At 38.3% G+C, this 21,143-nt stretch overlaps 1 protein-coding gene across 1 annotated transcript in view; it reads left to right on the top strand.

The window, feature by feature from the left end:
* The window catches only part of HECTD4 (HECT domain E3 ubiquitin protein ligase 4), a 121,970-nt gene that overhangs the window by 69,732 nt on the left and 31,095 nt on the right, over positions 1–21,143 (top strand). The window contains exons 25-47 of the mRNA XM_084649331.1: positions 1,563–1,796; positions 2,117–2,309; positions 2,474–2,578; positions 3,025–3,113; positions 3,673–3,848; positions 4,936–5,071; positions 5,222–5,363; positions 5,489–5,655; positions 6,668–6,814; positions 7,589–7,773; positions 8,637–8,790; positions 9,935–10,215; positions 10,574–10,763; positions 13,194–13,275; positions 14,035–14,237; positions 14,430–14,565; positions 15,216–15,398; positions 15,496–15,666; positions 16,068–16,237; positions 16,709–16,824; positions 20,074–20,177; positions 20,467–20,628; positions 20,723–20,871. Of these exons, the coding sequence (XP_084505457.1) occupies positions 1,563–1,796; positions 2,117–2,309; positions 2,474–2,578; positions 3,025–3,113; positions 3,673–3,848; positions 4,936–5,071; positions 5,222–5,363; positions 5,489–5,655; positions 6,668–6,814; positions 7,589–7,773; positions 8,637–8,790; positions 9,935–10,215; positions 10,574–10,763; positions 13,194–13,275; positions 14,035–14,237; positions 14,430–14,565; positions 15,216–15,398; positions 15,496–15,666; positions 16,068–16,237; positions 16,709–16,824; positions 20,074–20,177; positions 20,467–20,628; positions 20,723–20,871 (3,675 nt within the window). The remainder of the gene's footprint in view (positions 1–1,562; positions 1,797–2,116; positions 2,310–2,473; positions 2,579–3,024; positions 3,114–3,672; positions 3,849–4,935; positions 5,072–5,221; positions 5,364–5,488; positions 5,656–6,667; positions 6,815–7,588; positions 7,774–8,636; positions 8,791–9,934; positions 10,216–10,573; positions 10,764–13,193; positions 13,276–14,034; positions 14,238–14,429; positions 14,566–15,215; positions 15,399–15,495; positions 15,667–16,067; positions 16,238–16,708; positions 16,825–20,073; positions 20,178–20,466; positions 20,629–20,722; positions 20,872–21,143) is intronic.

Below are 21,143 nucleotides of genomic sequence, written 5' to 3'. Positions count from 1 at the left end.
CCAGTCCCTTAATCATTTTTGTTGCCCTCCGCTGGACTCTTTCCAATTTGTCCACATCCTTCTTGTAGTATGGGGCCCAAAACTGGACGCAGTACTCCAGATGAGGCCTCACCAGTGTCGAATAGAGGGGAACGATCACATCCCTCGATCTGCTGGCAGTGCCCCTGCTTATACATCCCAAAATACCATTGGCCTTCTTGGCAGCAAGGGCACACTGCTGACTCATATCCAGCTTCTCGTCCACTGTAACCCCTAGGTCCTTTTCTGCAGAACTGCTGCGTAGCCATTCAGTCCCTAGTCTGTAGCAGTGCATTGGATTCTTCCATCCTAAGTGCAGGACTCTGCACTTGTCCTTGTTGAACCTCATCAGATTTCTTTTGGCCCAATCCTCTAATTTGTCTAGGTCCCTCTGTATCCTATCCCTACCCTCCAGCGTATCTGCCTCTCCTCCCAGTTTAGTGTCATGCAAACTTGCTGAGGGTGCAATCCACACCATCCTCCAGATCATTTATGAAGATATTGAACAAAACCGGCCCCAGGACCGACCCCTGGGGCACTCCACTTGATACCGGCTGCCAACTAGACATGGAGCCATTGATCACTACCCATTGAGCCCGACAATCTAGCCAGCTTTCTATCCACCTTATAGTCCATTCATCCAGCCCATACTACTTTAACTTGCTGGCAAGAATACTGTGGGAGACAATGTCAAAAGCTTTGCTAAAGTCAAGGAACAAAACGTCCACTGCTTTCCCTTCATCAGCCCCTGCGCCAGGCGCATCAGCCGCTGCTGGGGCAGTATTGGGTCACTGTGCCCCCTCCCACACACACACACAGCAGCAGAGTTTGGTTGTGGGAGGGAGCAGGGGGTTGGGGCACTAGATGGGGTAAGGTGGGCTCTGGGCGGTGCTTACCTGGGAGCGCTCCCTGGAAGCAGTGACCTCCCCCTCGCTCAGCAGCTAGGTGGAGGAGTGGCCAGGCGGCAGCAGGCTGCCTCTGCCCAGAGTGCTGGCTTTGCAGCTCCCATTGTGCCCCCCCCCCACCCCAAGTTTTATTCACTGGTATTTTTATTAAAAGTCATGGACTGGTCACGGACTATCAGTTTTTGTTTACTGCTCGTGACCTGTCCGTGACTTCTACTAAAAATACCTGTGACTAAAACGTAGCCTTAGTCATAATCCATAAGGTAGACTTTTTCTGTGCTGTGGGGCTTTGGATTCATGTTTTGTTCCAAACTTTGACATGTGACAGTTCACTACAACCTTGAGGTAAAAGGTTTGTGAAAATTTAACTCAATAAAGACTGCTTCAGGTTTATGCATTGTAAGACAGATTCTGTTCTCGTTTACGTCAGTGGCAAAATTTTCATTGGTTTCAATGGGTGTGGTGTCCAGCCCTTGTGAAGCATGAACGTCATACTTTCTTCATGTTTTGAAATAAAGCCATATATACAATATTTTTAGGTAGGGTGTTGCATTATGCCTTTCTCAACCTGAAGAGTAAGAGCTAGAAAGAAACTAAAGGCTCTTCAATATGGGTAACTGTTCATCTTTATTTTCTCAGATGCCAGTGGCAGGTGGAGGCCAATGGGGTAATATCTCCAGCCCTCACTCCAAGTCCTTCTCCACTGCCTCTTACTATAGATGAGGATCGAGAATTCACATATCCTTCTGACGTCCTAGTGCCTCCTGTCGGACATCACTTTGATCTGCCTAGGATCAGGTTGCCTCCAGGAATCATGATAAAACTCAGGGAAATATCTGGACGTGCTCGGCCTCAGTTTAGACCTAGTATAAAGTAAGTAACTGTTTCTTCACCACTGTTTTGCTAATTTATGTTTTATTATTATTGAAATTGATACGCAAAGTGCTCTCAAATGCACAAAGCAAAGAAACTAAATAAAAATATTCTCCAATCCCTCAGTAGTAGTAAGTGTAGAACGAATATTTGTAACAATAATATTAGGCACAGAAATATCAGATGGAAATAGATAATTCTCAACTTGGTGTGTGTTCAGTAGTTCCTAAAGCGAAATTTCTTGAATACCTTGGCTGGTGAACTGTAAATACAAATGATGTTGTATCCTTGCTAATCGGTTTGGTTTCCATCTGTAACAGGGAAGTGATTCAGCCAGATGTAATGGAGGAGATGGTAGTTTCGTGTGTTATTAAACATTTGAACTTGGTTGATGCACTCCAGTCTCTAATAAATTTCCAGTATCAGGAAGAACATGCTGAGGAATATGATTTGCTGTGTAAAATTATGGGTGAGACCTTTAAGAAGCTAAATGCCATGGAAAGACAATTGCAGGTAAGACAGCTAAAGAAATAACTTTTATTACTAACTACTAAGGATATTACTAACATAAAAATGTAAAAAAAACCCTCAAAATGCACTTGAAGACCTCTCTTCTCTTACTGAAGCTAAGATAAATGGATGCTTATGTATATTCAATATTTTTGTGTCTTTACTAGAGTGTAGCTGAACTGGAACAGAGATGGCAGAATGAGGTAGATGATGCCATACATGGGAAGCTGGAAAACAATGTTCCATTCTTTTATGATTATCATTTCAATGAGGTAAGCATTGCATTTATCCCATTCATTCATAGAGGTAAGAGTTTGCTATCTTATTTTTGCATTTGTGGGCTACAGTATAATTACTCTTTTCATTCATTTACTGCTAAGTTTTTTTCAGTATGTAAGTTTATTGGTACTAAAAATTATAGTGCATGCTTTCAGGTTGTCTAATGTATTTGCTGACAATAGGAATTCATCATAAATGTTGATCACTGTTGCTTTTTGGAGTAGTTTTTGTTAGGAATATAAAAAGAGTAAGATCGCCCAAAAATATATTATGATTTCCCAGTGTCTGTATCTGCATTAAAAAGTTGGCAATTAGATATGAGTGATTAATATTCTTGGTTTGTATCCATGGACATTTTTAATGCATATGTGTAAAAAAAAAAAAAAAAAATTCCATGATCCTACTGAATCAGATACATTTTCATCCTGTTCTTCTCTAGAGCAAAATGAAAGAATTGGAACTTTTATGTTCAATGAAAGAAATTTCCTTTGATGGAAGTGATATTGAGAATATGGTCCTGTCATTGAGGTTAGTAGTTGGATCTGTTAGCTGAGCGTTCTAGGCCCTGATTCAGCCAAGGTTCTTAAGTATACGCGTTACTTTAATCACATGCAGTCTTACTGAGTTAGGTAAGACTACCCACAGGTTTAAAGTTATGCATGTGGTTAAACGCCTTTCCAAATCAAGACCTAAGTCTTGTATGAAACTTCTTTGATTTTGACCTACCAAAGTGAAAAAGAAGCCTTGACTAGATTGTTGTTTTGAAAATAGAATTGAAAGGCCTCTCCAAATTGCTGGTAATTCTGCATAAAGAGGGTCATCTTTGGGAACATCACAGTTCATCAAAATTTGAAATGCTGGAGACATAAATACAGTTAACTATTTATGGATGTTATGTAAAGGGGCGGGAGAAAGAAAAAACAATAGGATTGTTCTGTTTTCTACTTGAATATATTTCTTAACTCAAAAACAATAATTAAAGAGATTACAAGATAGACATCTTTAAAATTTTACCAGTTAAGATATGTTATATCAGGAGGCATAAAGAACAACTAAGTTTACACTGGTTTTTCATTCACCATTTTAGGGAGAAATTTTTTCAAGAAGTCAATTCTCTGGTTCAGAAGCCCTCACATCCCTTGGCTAAAACAAAAACATTAGTAAAGAGCTTGATGAATAGAGCAGAGCTACTGTTGCATGTTACTATTGCAGCACAAGCCGGTATCACAAGAAGTATATCTGGTACCCCTGCGGAGACACCAGGTATGAATTTACAGTGCATCTGATTATTAGACCTGAATGTTTGCTGTTATTATTTGCTATGAATATAAATAACACTTGTAATTAATGTGCTATAATGCCTCTTAAAATCATATTCCTCTACCTATTTTTCCTTTTCTATTTAGCAAGCGGTGAATTTGTTTTTATTGAACTAACATGGCTCTGTTTACTATTTGCATACCAGGGTCACCATGTTACCAGCATAGCTTTGTGAATAGTGTTAACTAATTTCAAAACCAATAAGGGGAATTTGCAACATTAATAACAATTATATTGCAAATATAAGTTGTTAGTCTTTTAAATTTCTCATTTATATAGCTTAATTTAAAAAATAAAATAATTAAGTCTTCTGATTGCTACAATCTTGTACACCTCAATCAAATTGCCTCTGATTCCTCTCCTTTCCTATTGATAGATAATTCCAGGCTCTGCAATTTCAATAATAAGTAAATATTTCATTATAAGACTATTATTAGACGGTGTAAAGAAAGAGGATTAAGAAGGTTGGTAGCCCGTCTACAATAACTTTTCTATCAGAGGTTGCCTTAATATAGAAACTGGCTGTAAAAATGAAATGCAGAAACTTTAAGAATTACCCGTTAATTAGATGGTCCTGAAATGTTAAGATAAACATGGATGGAAGACAACTTCTGAGGGAAGTGACCCAGTGTTAATTAACATTTCTGGGTCTATAGAAGATATTTGTTCTTTTCCATCCAAAACTTATTAGGTACACTCTGAGTTGCTGATGTAAAATATAAGTGAAATTACATATTTTCCACTTGCCTTACCTAAAGCTGACTCAATGATACTGCAGTCTCCTAAAATGTAAATGCTACACACCGTAATAATAAACCAGATACCATGAAATAAGACTTAAAAACATATGAGGTTGCCAGCAGGAAAGCCATTTAAATGGAATTTCAGATTCTCGCATGGGGTTAGGGGAAACGCATTTGGTGTTTTGTGTAGGTTGTTGTTTTTGTGTTAACTTATTTCCTAATTTGTTTAGAAATTGCTTTACTCTGCAAGACCAGCAGTAACAGAACTTTGTTTTATAACATTGCAGCTTGTAAATCAGCATCTGAAACGAAAGTGATATCTCATGCTGTCCGCCAGCCTGTCTTCCTTCGTAGTATGTCTGCACCTTCTGACCTAGAAATGATTGGAAATGAAGATTTGGAGTTCACTAGATCAAGTCAGAGGTATGCAGATGCTAGTTCACTGAATTGCTGTATGAAACACCTAAAAGTATATTCTGTATTTCTGTTAATAATGTACCATGGTTTTTAGAAGAACATTTTTCATAGATCAGCTTATTCTTAAATTCTCTAATAAGTGTTGTTTTCCCATAGGAGGCGCCATGTTACTAGTCATAGGAGTAGCTCTTTTACTCTTCTTCAATCTTTGACCATCGAAGATAGCAGAGATAAACCTACATACAGTGTCTTGTTAGGGCAGCTGTTTGCTTTCATTGGGACAAATCCTGACCAAGCGGTATGTCATGTTAAACATGCTAAATCCCTATATACTCGAGCACAAATGTAACATCAGTTTTTAATCTAGGTTGAAAGGTACAGATGTGGGGCTTATGTAGTAAAACATAGACTTTTCTTTATTAGGTATCCAGTAGCAGTTTTCTGTTAGCTGCTCAGACCAGGTGGCGTCGTGGGAACACAAGGAAACAGGCACTGGTGCATATGAGAGAGCTCCTAACAGCAGCTGTTCGGGTTGGTGGTGTTACACATCTTGTGGGTCCAGTGACTATGGTACTTCAAGGAGGACCAAGGTAAGATGTTCCTCAGAACTTTATTAAAGTTTTGGGGCTGGATGGTGTGCTTTATGCAAGGAGTGGTACTGCATTATACCAACAGCAGCTAAGGAGATAACTGGCTTTCCATGCCCAGGGCACAAGTTCTCAGACTTTGTTATGACCAGTCCTCTTATGAGGCATCTTGGAATTCCTTTTAATATTTTCCACAGTGCTTCAAAAGAATTTGTAGGTCCTATCACCTGTCAGGAGGTGCAGGTATCACAGAGTCTTATGGGATACTGCTATTTGAGGACTAGCTGCAAGTGATTTTAGTGAATTCATCTCTGTGTATGACTAAAGACAGGGAAAGAAGTAGGAATTGTAACCCCACCAGATACCTGCTGCTGCCTCTCAACCACTTTAGGCCAATGACCCATTTGTTGAGAACAGCTGACTTAGGAGAATTGAGTGAGTGGAGACTTGGATTTGGTTTGTATTACGTTGTTGCGGCCTAGCGGCTGTGTGCAGGGCTAGGGAAGTAAAATGTTCAGGTGTTAACAATTGTATAATGCATTTTCAACTAATGGCAAGAACACATAGAGCACACGAGAGAGATTCTTTGACGTTTGTGGTTTAAATCTAAACACACACCAAATAAAATGAATCAATAAGATCTGAACGAGTGGGTTTTATGGTATGAGGTAGCAAAATGGGATTTAGGCTCTTTTATAAAAACTTTTTTATGTAACTGTAAAAATAAATTCAAAGAGTTTGTTGGGCGTCTGGAACCAGTTTCTCAGTTAGGTACTGTAGTCAGAGTAGTGAGTTCAGTCAGTATTTTGCATGCATTTTGGGAAGCAGAAAAAGAATGCCGTATTTTGTAGCATTAAGAATTTCTTACATTTTATATAAATCTGGTATAGAATTTTGTCTTCAAATCTTTCATGAATTCTTTCAAATTGTGGCAATTTCCTGTAGCTATGTTTTGGAAGCTTTTAATTTTACTTGGCACAAAGAGACATGATTTCAAATCTATAACTTCCAACAGAATCGAAGAACTCACTTGTGGCGGGATGGTGGAACAAGTCCAAGAAGCCTTTGGAGAGACCATGACCTCGGTGGTTTCACTGTGTGCTCGTTACCCCATTGCTTGTGCAAATAGCATTGGCCTCTTGTGCACCATACCATATACAAGGTAGGAAAGGTTTTGCTTCAAGAAGGAGACAGAAAAGAATGATTAGATTCTCTTTTATACAGTTGTGCCGTACAATTAAGTGTTGCTTCAAAGGGAAGTATTATTATGTAGAGTGGAATGGACTTGGTTGTTGTTTTTTTAAAATTACCCTGTAATATCTCCTGGCAGTATATTCTGGCAGAATAAGCACAGGGATGGACATTGGGAGGGACTGAGTCTTGGCTCTGCCACTGATTTGTTCTGTAGGAATGGGCAAGACACTTCAACTTTCTCAGTTTGCCTAAAGTAACCATAGTACCTAGCGAACTATCTCTTGGGATGTTGTGAGGATTAGTGAACATCATGAGAGCATTTTGAACATATAAAGTTCTATATAAATGAAAAATATTACTGTTATGGTGAGGTATGAACTAAAGATGATCAATGTGTCTTCCATTTTTAGCAGGTGGCATAACTCAGAATGATGCTCTGTAGACTACACATAGATTTAATAACCCTTTATATAGCACTTAATCTTCTACTAGGAACAGCTTGGCATCATGACCATGACATTCAGAGATAATGCTGGATGACAAACTTGAATAATATCCTGTTACATTTTGTCCCTTCTAAGGATAATATAATGGAGGAAACATTGAATTGTCCAAAGCTACAATGAAAGATATGATCAATAGATACAGTACGTGTGCTGAGAAATTTGGGGTAGCTTGTGTATGTTGAAAATGGTTGAGAAGTTACTGCAGTACAACCTTAGTTCTTTGTTCTTCTGAACAGGAGTGAAGAGAAGTGCTTGGTACGCAGTGGCCTGGTGCAGCTTATGGACAAGCTCTGTAGTTTAAGTAGCCAGACGGAATCCAGCTCAAATGAAAAGCAGACTAAAAAACAGAAGGTGGCTACTATGGCCTGGGCTGCCTTCCAGGTCCTAGCCAATCGCTGTGTTGAATGGGAAAAAGAAGAGGGTAGGAGCAATGTTGATATTACATATTGTGTATTTTAAAATCGCTGCTAGATATTGAGTTCATGTATGAGAGGAAACAGTATAGATTTTTTTAAAATCTTGCATTGACCAACCACTGACATTTAGGAATAATTATTTTTTATTAAATATAAAATATTTTATTATATATATTAAAGATTATGAAGCGCTCTGAGATCTATTGATGAAAAGTGCTGTATAAGAGCTAGGTAGTATTATTTATTATTAGTTATTTAGAAATACTGTTGAGTTGGGATTTTAAAATGAGTGGGAGGGGTATTGTTTTTAAATGAATCGAAGTTTTTCATTCTATAATTTTTTAAAAGGGGAGAGGCTTGAGTGGCTTAGTGTCAGGTTTAATCAACAGTAAATGCAATAGCTCAAATTCTTCCTTGGTGGAACTCCAATGGAATCATTTTGTCATTTCAGTATTTTTTTTAATCCGACATGCTGTTGGTGAACTTGAAAAGGTTCTGTTGACTCTTGTATTCCCATATTTATAGAAAACCATCATGTACGTTTAGACACCCATCTGAAATTTCTGGAGCCTGGGCTTTCTCTAAATTGTCTTTATGTGAAATTAGCAAAATTAGTTTGGTGGGAAACTTACTCACTTAAATATTATCCACATAAATAGAATAGTATGTTCAACTACACTGTGTCATAAGACTGAATGTCGATTTGTTACCTAGCAACTAGATGTTATTGCAGGTTTGACTTTAACTCAATATGATTTTTTGTAAGCAATTACTGTCCTCTAAATGAACGTGTCTAGGTTTTTCCAGTATATTACTTTTTTTATTGTGTATACATTTACAATTGTACATTTTTGCATTACCTTTGAAGGTGGTTCAACAGAGGCTGTTCATTCTGGTCTGGCTCGTCAAGTCTCTAGCCTTCTTACCAATCACCTAGCGCGAGCGACAGAATGTTGTGGTAATCAGGCCGCTGGAAATGATGCCCTGCAAGATGTACTTAGCCTTCTTAATGACCTGTCAAGGTACTGGCAGTACTTCGATAAAGTCATTTTTTTTTCTGGCTTACTCTCCAGTGTTGGAAAGCACTTCATTTCCTCTAGCGGAAATAGTAAAGATAATGACACCTCTTTCGATGCCATTCCAAAAGCTTGAGGCTATTTTGACATGTGGCCTGCAGCATAAACACACTTGTGTTAAATTTTAGGATCAATCCGTTGCTGACAGCAGGTGAGAGTGTGGAGACGTCCAGTAGTACTTTCTGAAATTGAAATCTAGACTCTGTGTGACAGAGTCAAGTGACTTGTTTGACCACGTTAACGAGCTTACTTGTCACATGCCTGTATATTTTTAAGATATATGCTGTAACTGAGTAATAGTCTATTCATTAAGAATGAAACCATTCAGTATAATGCCATTGTAAACCTGACCCTGATGTCCTTGGTGTAGTTTTTTATTGACCTCAATAGGAGATGTACACTGGGAACAACTGCGAGATTGAATATGAAGACTGCAGTCTCACGTGCTGGTTTTGGCATCTCACTTCGTATGGAGTCTTTTTGTTGATGAAAAGTGACACACAGCTGCAGTAATACCACAGTTAAAGAACTTTTTTTGTATTTGTTCAGGGACGTGCAGGACGTACTGAAATAATACAGTACTGACATGTTACAAAGGAGATGAGGGGAGCGGAATATCACAGACTTCACAGTTGCTCTTATGTTTATAAGCTTTGGTGCTTAGGGAAGCTGTCTTGGGTTTTTTGAGCTGGAGGATTAATGGGACTAAATAGCAACATTTAAACTGTTTTGCTCTAAAATCTGTCATGAAATTTCAAATAACGGAACTATCTTCAAGAGCTGTTTTATGAGCGTTTATATGGGAAACAGGCAAACATTTTTATGGGGTTTGTATAAGAGGCTCCAGACACCTGAGCAAAATAATGGGGTATCATACCTCTTGCATTTGAAATTGATTACTGCTTAACTCTGATGGATCATTTTATGTGTTTAATTTTTAAGTAAAGTCTTTAATAATATAATCATGTATTGCCATAAAGATCCTTTACCCATGGCAGGATGTCATCTTATAGTTTGTATTTGATTTCAGGAGTGTGATTTAACTTTCCTTTTTTGCCGTCAGAGAGATGACTATGCTCTTTTCTCTCAGGAGTCACATAGGTAAAGCTATCCTGAGCCAGCCCGCCTGTGTGTCCAAACTTCTCTCGCTGCTTTTGGACCAACGCCCTTCTCCAAAACTCGTCCTTATAATCCTCCAGCTGTGTCGTGCTGCGCTTCCTCTCATGAGTGTAGAAGACTGTGGAAATGTTGAACTGCCCCCATGGAGTTACTCAGTGCCCTCCTTGAACAGTGAACAGGATGACCCCAGTGACCCCGCCTCCAAGATTGCATCACTACTCTTAGCAAAATTGGCAGATTATGTGGTGCCAGGTGCTAACCGTTTCTCATGTCTAAACGTTTGTTCTTATTATGTGTAATAAGTGTCAGACAAGCTTGAGAAATAATGCATGATTGTGCAAGAGGCGGGTGTTGACAAAAGGCACAATTTGGATAAATGTGTATTGAATGATCGTGTTTAGAAGGTTAACTTGCCAAAAATTTAACAGCAGGATGAGTTCAAATATCCGGTAGTAGGCATGTTTCTATAATCTGGCATTCTGACTGTTCAGTGTAGTTCAGTTTTCTGAATAAGGTGCTTATTGCAGACATGTGAAAGAAAGCTCAGATAAATCTAAAGGCAATGCTTTTAAAGTATCTGACTGTTGCACTTTTTCTTTTCTGCTTGGAGGCTGTCAGACAGTTCTGTCTCCAACTGCGTCTGAACCAGATACCTCTTTGACAAAAATGAGCCCAAAAAATTCCATAAAAGGAGATAAAGATCCTGGAGAAGAGAGTGAGGCAGTGGATGGTAAACTTTCTATTTTTATTCACAAACGGGAAGATCAGTCATCCCATGAAGTCCTTCAGCCCTTACTGAGGTAATTTTAACTCAGTGGATTAGAATTAACAAAGCAGTTCAGGGGTTTCCATCTTTATTTCTATACAGTGCCAGAACTGTAGGAAGATTTTGTGTTGGAGATGATCGTAACTGAGCAAAATACTTCAAATTCTGTTTTCTGTTGCTGCTTGTAAATAGTGGGATTTTTATCCAAAAGTGAGTTTTGGTGGTGATGTGCAGCTACATAACTAGAAACTCACACAGCTACATTGAAAGTTAAACCACAGTTCCCCAAACTTGGCCCACTTATGCACAGACACCATCAGCTCAAAAATTTCCATTTGTACTTTACTTGTAGATTAGAGGAAGAAAAATCTTTTATTTTCACCAATTTGTTTTTCAGAGTAACAGCCGTGTTAGTCTGTATTCGCAAAAAGAAAAGGAGTACTTGTGGCACCTTAGAGACTAACCAATTTATTTGAGCATAAGCTTTTGTGAGCTACAGCTCACTTCATCGGATGCATACTGTGGAAAGTGTAGAAGATCTTTTTGTGTACACACAAAGCATGAAAAAATACCTCCTCCCACCCCACTCTCCTGCTGGTAATAGCTTATCTAAAGTGATCACTCTCCTTACAATGTGTATGATAATCAAGGTGGGCCATTTCCAGCACAAATCCAGGGTTTAACAAAAATGTCTGGGGGGGGCGGGGTAGGAAAAAACAAGGGGAAATAGGTTACCTTGCATAATGACTTAGCCACTCCCAGTCTCTATTCAAGCCTAAGTTAATTGTATCCAATTTGCAAATGAATTCCAATTCAGCAGTTTCTCGCTGGAGTCTGGATTTGAAGTTTTTTTGTTGTAATATAGCAATTTTCATGTCTGTAATCGCGTGACCAGAGAGATTGAAGTGTTCTCCGACTGGTTTATGAATGTTATAATTCTTGACATCTGATTTGTGTCCATTTATTCTTTTACGTAGAGACTGTCCAGTTTGACCAATGTAAATGGCAGAGGGGCATTGCTGGCACACGATGGCATATATCACATTGGTGGATGTGCAGATGAACGAGCTTCTGATAGTGTGGCTGATGTTATTAGGCCCTGTGATGGTATCCCCTGAATAGATATCTATTCCACATTTGTGCTGGAAATGGCCCACCTTGATTATCATACACATTGTAAGGAGAGTGGTCACTTTAGATAAGCTATTACCAGCAGGACAGTGGGGTGGGAGGAGATATTTTTTCATGCTTTGTGTGTATATAAAAAGATCTTCTGCACTTTCCACAGTATGCATCCGATGAAGTGAGCTGTAGCTCATGAAAGCTTATGCTCAAATAAATTGGTTAGTCTCTAAGGTGCCACAAATACTCCTTTTCTTTTTGCAGTTTGTTTTTGTGTATTTGACAGCATCTGGTGTATAGTCAGGTTCACTACTTTGTTGATGGTCAAATGCACTTCAAGTCTAATTCACTAACATAGTGACCTTATCTGTGCACTAATCTAGGGGAAGCTTATGTTCATATTCTTCCCCAGGACCTGCGTGAGTGTGTGAACCAGTGACGACAGCGGCAAAGCTGAAACTTCAGAGGCAGATATGCAAAGAGGGAGGGAGATGGTAGAGAAGTCACAGCCTGTTTTGGGAGTGTAGCTCTTTTATCTGCTCAGAAACCACAGCAGGGGAGCAGAAAAACCCTTTCAAATGTGTTTTTAAAAGAATTAAACACAGGACCCACTACTAAATGGTACTCTCTCAGAAAATTTGAAGGTCCTCCTGTTATATTACAAATAGTACAATCACCAGAAGAAAAATTATTTTAAGTGTCACTCTCAGTAAGGCTGTCCATTAGGATAATTCCGTTAGAACTTCTGAAGTGATCTTAGTATTTAGTCATACCAACTCAGACTTTGATCTCCGTAAAACTCACAAGAGACCCCTCCAAAATAAAAGTAGGATTCTGGAGGAAGTGATGTTGGTAGTTCATTACATGACACCCCTTGCTCTGCGTCAGCCTTGAGCCACTGCCTCAGTATGATGCTAACAGGCAGTGTTGTTAAACCATTCCTGCCAGCAGTGCTCTCTTTCAGATGAAATATTAAAACCAAGACTCTTAGGCATTCATGGCCACTAAAAGAACTCATGGTTCTATTTTTACAAAAAAAAAGTATTAACTGCAGTAGCATCGCCAAATTGCAATGTGAATAACTACATTCTATATACTTACATTTCTCCTGCTGTTTCAGTACAATGGTAATCTTCCCATTGTGTGTCCTCAACTCTTTAGAATTGCTGTGATATTAAGCAGCTCAACTGGAGAGAATTCTTTTCACTACAGGGCTGGTTGAGTTCTTCATGTAAATAAAGGCTTTAAGGTGCTTTGAGATCCGTTAGAACAAAAGGCTAGTTAGTTAACTAATTTTACATAGTAAAGCAACATTTAATAGGTTTTATTCTTACGTTTGTAGTAGTTCAGAAGGTCGACCATTCCGACTTGGCACTGGAGCTAACATGGAGAAAGTAGTGAAGATGGATCGGGACATGACTAAAGTAAGGAAGTAATAAAGATAATTATTTAACATCTTAGAAATCATTAGACAGTCAACGTTCTCACTACCCCAGTGTTCTTAAGCCTTCTATAAAAGAACCAGAAAATTAAATTTAATTCTCTTCCAAACAGATAATTTATTGGTTAATATTTATATTAAACAAGTGAAATTCAAGAAAACGTATTCATAAACTTTAACATTAGAATGATGTTGTTGACATAAATATGTAAATCCTTGAAAAACTGATGTTTTGTATTACTGCAAAAATATTTCCACTAATGTTTTCTCAAACATGTTTGGGTCATGATTTTGTGTTCTTTCACAAGTATTTAAGGAGTCTGAGTTTTACTGGGATGAAAATCCATAAAAAGTAAATTTCAAAGATCATGTTAGAATATTTAAGGAAATTGGTTTTAAATTCATATTCGTGAGTATTTGTGTCAAAAGTACTCATGCATTCTTTGATCAAAGAACAGAAACAACACCATGTGACTATCTGACCAACTAAACTAATAGTATTGAATCCACTCCTTGATCAGTTCATTGATTAAAAAAATGAAATCAAACAAAAAACTGTCCAATGTGAATAATGAATACAGTTTGAGGAAGTGTTGATTTCTTTGTGGTTATACCACAACTGGGGTCAGATAAAATGGGTCAGATAAATGATTCCCTTAGCTCTGGCTACCCTGGGTTATGATTGGTCTGAATAGAGCTAATTAAATAGTCACTTTGAATATCTTCCATATTTCTTTTTCAGAGTGGCTGCTGTGAGGTTATTACAGAAGAGGCTGCTGCAGCTCTTCGGAAGGCTACCAAGTGGGCACAGTCTGGCCTAATTGTCAGTGTTGGGCCACCTATTGAATCTATCAGTCCAGAAACCACTAGCGGGCTGTCAATTGGTGACAAAAAGAAAACTGCTCAAACCTCCATTTGCAGGGAGAGGAATTCTGAACTTGCCAGGTAGAAACTCACTGTGGAGTCTTCAAAATAACATGAATGTCTTTGTAGAAATGTAGAGAGTAACTATTAGTACCCTAATCTTACGTCACTTGTGTTGAGCAGGAGTAACAATTGAAGCTTCTCTCTCTCTCTCTCTCTCTCCTTCTCCCCTGTTTTAAATTATTGGGCAAGTGACATTTTTCTTCCATACAGAACAGATCCTGTGCGCCCATTTATCAGTGGTCATGTAGCAAACAGTATGGCAGCAGAGGTGATTGCTCTGCTTCATAGCTTATTGATGGCACCAGAATCGAATGCAGCTCAAATATGGACAACAACGGCTGAAAAGGTAAACAAAGGAGGATAAGATATCTAAATGTGTGATGCACAGTATATTAAAATATATCCACTGCAGGACAATTTTTAACTGTTGGCATTCTTCCTCTCCTGCTTCCTTGTTTAAAATATATATTTTTAATTGTCGCTATCCAGGTAGATACTGTCTGTCCTGATAGTCCTCCTTGGGCCCATCTGCCATTTCAGAGAACGTGGGGCAAGGATGGGGGAAACAATTTGTCAAAACAGATCTGGAAACAAGGAACTGACTGCTGATAAATGGCAGTGTTACGTATTTTTATACTTCATAAGACTGTTTATTCAGGCAGTCATCCTACCTTGACAGACCAATCCTCTCTCACCCAGACCCCTAAGGGGCCAAAGTAATGGTTGGAGGATGAAGTCTTTGCTTCCAGATCCCTTAGCATACATTGTGGCTGCTCGGGGTATGTGCTGGAGAGAGGGGGACACATCACTGCACTTCTAACGGTTATGTGGGAATCAGCAATGGAATGTTGCTTTGTTATTCACTGATCAAAGATCTTATTTTAAAGTATTACTGTATACTTCTTGAAAATTAAAATAGTTCCTCTGGTGTATTTTAAAAAAAATTAAGCTGTGCCCTACACTTTTCTGACCAATATTTCTCCTTTGACTATTTAGGTTCTGTCTCGGGCTCTGATGTACATTCCACAACTTGGGAAATATGCAGAGAGTATCTTGGAAAATGGGAGCAGCAGTGGCAGGAAACTTGCTAAACTTCAAAGAATTGCTCGACAGGCGGTGGCTGCTCTATGTGCTCTTGGTGGCTTTAAAGAGACAATTAAAATAGGTTCTGAAGTGCAGGTAATTAACTTCTTTTCCTTTTTATACTTCAAATGAGATGTGATTCTTTTCATCATTTTACAATTTTAAAGTTGTACTTCCTTGTTCATTGTTGTAGGTTTTGGGTAGAGGAATAGCAGGAAGCATTGGAGTGGTGGCTTCTATTAATGAACAGGAAGGTATAGCAACTGTCAAATTTCCACCTGCCAGTATAGACTCTAGAAAGACCTCACAAGCATCAGACACATTAACTATTCCATTATCTAGGCTCTGTGTTCCAAGAGCTGAGGTAAGGTCATTTTAAAATCCAACATTAAGTGTAATAACAAATTGTAATTATACTGTTATTATTTAACAACAACAACAACAATCTGCAGCATGCAAAAGCCTAATTCCTGTTTTGTTAAAGATGACTTGTGTCATTTACATCATTGTTTTAAACATTTCATAGCAATGTTTATATGTAATTTCTCATCCAAATAACATGATATTATTCATCCTTCAGCACTTAAGGATGTTCCATAGCACATTGTGTTACCTTTCCTTTTTGGCTTGTGATTTTTGTGTGGTGCTGTTTTTGTGATAGTACAAAATGAGAATTAACTCCAGGTGATGAAACGCCCTCATGTCTTAGAAACTAACTACTTGAATTTAACTTTCTACCGTGCCCCCCACCACCACCACCATCAGGCATTGCCTCTTCATAAACTGTCCATTACTGAGAAGGTAGTACAGGCAGTCCAGTCCATGTTGCTCCCTCAGGAGGGAAGTCTATCTATTCATACCTCACTTCCTGCAACAGGAGATGGCTCAACTCCAGTAATGGCAGTGGTCCGGCTCCTTGGTGAAATAAGAACAAGGTGAGGTTTTGTTCATTATTTATAAAGGGCTCTAAGTGTACAAGGTGCTGTACAAAATGTAAATGCTCCAGCCAATTGAGGTCATCTTGAGGCTTGTTTTTCCTATGTAAATATTGGCATCTTGCTAGATGGAACAATTGTCTGTTTAATAAAGAATCATATTAGTTTCCAAAAGGAAATAAAGTTAACTGACTTTGTTACAATGGCCTCCCTGCTAATAAGGAGCCCAAAGCCAGGAGTGGACTTGGCAACCTGTTGAGCTGGGTGTTTTATTAATATGAAGTTGGTCAAGCCATTTCTGCAGTCCTAACGAACAACTAAACAAACAGAAGTAGACCAGAATGCACATTTTGTTGAGGCTAGTCCTGAAATTATTTTCACAAGTATTGACATCAAGTTCACCACATAATGTACATTTTTAATGTTTATAATTTTATTTTATTTTATTTTTATTTTTTTTTTTACCTTAAGAGCATGCCTGGTGATGGCCCAGCTATTAGAAGACAGTTTATTTTGTGAAGAATTCATACAACAATGTCCAGCTGCTGTAGAAGTTCTTAACCTGGTGGCACAAGAGTGCAGCCCTGGTATGTATTTAACATGACCCCACAGTTTTACTGTTGTATTTTGTCAGTGCATTGAGATAACAGATAAGTGAGGTTAATTTTAAACTTTAGATACTAGGCTATATCCCAAATAAAAGTGATCTATTTAAATGGAAGACAGTATTAATAGCGCTTAGTAATATAATACAGTGTGGCTTATTACAGTTGCAGAGATCTAAATAAATTTGTGGTGGCTAATAGCTTGACTTCTTAAAATTAGGTTTTAGGTATAAAGGGAGTGGATTTACACCTAGTGTGAATATGGCCGTCGAGTTTTGCCCCTCATAATACTCTGGTCTCACGGCTGGTTCGCTGGTTTTGTGTCTTGTTTTTGATAAAGAATATCAGAAGTCTCTCTTGTATTGATACATACATCAGGGTGCAGGTATACTCAGTTTTAGTCAATAGCAAAGTCAAGCCTGAATGAAATTGCAGGTGATTTACTCAAATCTGTGAGAAGTTATCATTTTATCAGTAAGCTGTGATGTTGATTTATTTATAAACTGTGGTATTTACATGAATGTACCCATCCATACTAATGTACAAACTGAGATGAAGGGAAGTCTCTAAATCTTGGACTTTTTTTTTAAATTTCTCCGTAGTTTTTGTGAGTGTAAGCTGCTGTTTTTCCTTCATTATTCTCTTTTATTCATTCTTTAGTGTATTGGTGCTCTTCTTGCCTATTTTAAAGACTGCTCTTATTTTCTTTCCTTATTTTTAACCTCCCAATCTCCTCCCCTGTTTATGAGTGGGCACTTGGACCCAGCAGAAGTTCTAGGGTTGAGGACAGATTAAAAGATACAGCCAGAGCTTCTTAAGTGGAGGAAAAGGACTGAAGAAAAGGAAGCTGTTAGACTGTAGAACAAAATGGAATTCTGTTAGGCCTCCAGTATGAAATTAGGTGTGCATAATTTATGGCACAGGAATAATTTAATTTCATCCTCATGCTGGGTTGTAAACCTGGTGGCTCTGCATCTTATTGGTTCAAAACTAACTTCCAGTAGATCTTTATTTATTTATCAATATACATATTTGCTGATCAGACACTACAAGTTAAATGCAAGCAAAACCAAAGTTTATGTAAATAGCACTTTTTTTAGTTTGTTCATGCTCTTCAACTCCTGATTGCTGGTTACTGTGGAACAGCCTGCAATAAGTGACATCGTTTTGTTGTAAGTTTTAATGGGATATCGACTGCTGACATAATTTCAGTTGCAGGGGGACAGACAAGGCTGATTAGGTGATGTAAATTTCCAAATTTTTTTTTTTAATGGTGCTGTGAATCTGACCATTTTTTTGAATGTTGAGATGTCTTCCTGAAATTTCAGAGTGATTATCGGTCACTTTGCTGTTGATTTCTGCCTTTCTCTCCCCAACTGTTGTTTAACAGTAATATAAAAATATTCAGCATTCAGGTTACTCCCCTGCTGTCTTTGGAACTTTTATTCTTACAAGTTGTTTTTAATCTTTCACTTAAAAATATCTTGGCTTTGTAGAACTGTGTTATGACACATGATACTGTTCCCAATAGTGATTATACTCAGTGTGGTTAGTTTAAATAAAACACAAAAAAAAAATTCTTCCTGCCTGACAAAATTTGTCTTTTCTCCTTAAGATTTCCCTTCCCCATGTCACTGACATGGCTCTCCTGCTTCCCAAAGCGGATGCTGTCTTGGGAGACATTGTTTTCATTGGCTTCTAATGTTCCAAATCTCAATGTAATCAGAAATTAAGTTTAAACCTTTGAATCAATTACAGGTGACCTGAATAGCATAGCTTCTTTAACAAGTGTTTTTAACCCATACTTTTTAATCTGTATAGCGACTAGTGAAAACATGTTGATTTATGTATTGGACAAAGCTACAGATAAAGTAACAATAGTTAACAGCCAGGTGAAATGGTTACTTTACCCCTTCAGCTTTTCTTACTCATTTCAGTTTTTAAAAGGAATATTATGTAAATTTAAAAAATACGATTTACTGTTCTGGATGCTAATTTAAATTTCAGTTTTAGATTGTTTGCTTCATTTGTAGTCATTTGAACATTAGTTTAAATCCCCTTTGGCACAACTCTTCTTCAAATGTAGTGTTTTCCTTGATCAAGAATTCCCTGGCTCACAGAGTTCGGTCTGTGCAAGGCACAGTACCTTCAAGGAAATGTTAGCTAGGCCCTGAAGAGCTCAAGCACTATCTGCACTCAGCTTCCAGGGGAGACATGCACGTCATGCCAGTCTTGTTCTTTCAGTGTCAGTTCAGCCGTAGGTTAAATATTTTAATAGGAGAGCCAGTTTATCTGTTCTCATTCAGCCAAAGCTCTGTGGCCTAGTTTTTTAAATAACTAGTGATTTGGGGCGTCTCAGCTTTTGGGCACCCAACTTGACACTTAATGCTGCTTGATTTTTCAGAAAATGTTGAACACCCTTCCATATCTGTCTTGGTACCCAAAATCACTAGATACTTACGAACAATGTGGTACTACGCTTAACTTTAATAGTAATCTATTCTGTTCCTAGTGAGTATCTCCACTGGCCATTTTATTCCAATGATCAACCTATAACTTGAAGGTTGCCTTACTTGAAAGTATCCTATAAACTTCAGCGCATTGAAGCATCTTGACTACCTGACAGCAAGCGGGATAGTTTGATTTGATGGTGTCTTAGTCAGTTTCATTTGCAGCTGTAACAAGCTCATTGATTTTATTTTAAATAAATTTAACACAAACATGTATTGTCATAAGGAAAATTAAACAAAACAAGGACATTCTGAATAGCGACTGTGGGGTGTAGGTATGAGGATGTCTTTCCACAGTATGGATGTCAGGTGCTGTAGTGCTGTGTAGTACTTCTTTACCTTCCATGCTAGGTAAGGATGGAGTGACAGCCCTTAATGCAGATCAGCTGCTTTTGTTCACCTAAAATGAAATTTTCGCTGTTACTTGGAAATAATTTCCATGTACTTTTTAGACTTGTAATTCCTCTCAGACATGACACTTTCGCTGAAATATAAGCCAGTCTCAGGTGTACTTCTTAGGTTTTTCTCAGTTTGTTTTTTTTTTTATTTTGGGATGGGGAGGGGGAAGAAGTGAGGGGAAGATTAATTTCTGAAATGGACCTGATTGTCACATTTAGAGATTTTTAGCACAGGTGTAATCTTTAGATCTCAAATGACTGTCTCCAACTAAACTCTCACATTCCCAGTATTAATGGTGTTGGTTTGGTTTGTATTGTTATAGGGGAAAGGCTTCTCATTGTAGAAGTGCAATGTGAAAGGTTAAGAATGTTGTATCGAGATTGTGCTCGTCCCCCACCTCCGCCTCTCCAGGCAGACAGAAGACAGGTAAACATATCAACACGGCGCTGCTTTTCTGGCTCTTTCTCTAATGGATTCAGTTTCTGATATGGTGGTCTAAGGATGACAGGAGTCAAACCATTACAGTGGTTTAAAGGAAAAAGAAAAATTCATCACACTTAAACATGCTTGAATGCAACATATTGGTTATTTATTTTATATGCTGGGTCGAGTATGCATTCCATAGCAGATCTTGGACACTGGATTTCAGCAGAATGAAATCTAGCTTGTGACCTCAAATGCAGTCAGACTAAAACACTCTTTACCTCTTTTACAGCCCAAAGAGATTACTTGGAGCCCTTCTAGAGTGTTTCCACCTGTGCGAGCCTGCATGTTCTCATCACATCTTACAGCAGTGACCTTTTTGGCTGACCCTAGTGCTGGCGGGGGACTGCCTCGTGGCACGTTTATCTACGCTACCTCCCCAGTTCCAGTACAAGTAAGAAATCACAGTGATGGAGCAAATTTCTGTGGTGTTTTACCTTCAGTTTTTTTAAATGACCAACAAATTTTCTGCGTGGCTGTTTCCTTAGGCCCCATCATTTTACTGGGAGATTGAAATAGTTTCCTATGGAGATACAGATGATGACACTGGTCCAATAGTTTCATTTGGGTTTGCCACTGAAGCAGAAAAGCGGGACGGAGCATGGACAAATCCTGTTGGCACATGTCTTTTTCACAAGTATGTTGCAAATATGTTCATTAAAAATTACAGCCTGGTGCACTACATAAAATGAGTATAAGCTCCTCTGGACTGGCACCAGGCTTGCTTTTTGTTCCTGAATAGTGCCGAACGGATAATTTAAATGGAGCAATTAAAGTTTTGAAATATAGTAATTCCTTATCAAAATGAGGATAGTTCCAGTTGCGTTTTAGCAGTATATAGCAACCACCTGAATGCTAACTGATGGTCATTTACAATGATATTTTTACCCTAGAGGTCTGCTCTTTTAT

This window comes from Lepidochelys olivacea (genome assembly GCF_965140295.1).
Source record: "Lepidochelys olivacea isolate rLepOli2 genome assembly, chromosome: 15".
Taxonomy (NCBI): domain Eukaryota; kingdom Metazoa; phylum Chordata; order Testudines; family Cheloniidae; genus Lepidochelys; species Lepidochelys olivacea.
Note: the sequence above shows the minus strand (reverse complement) of the source record. Positions and strands in the feature narration are given on the sequence as shown.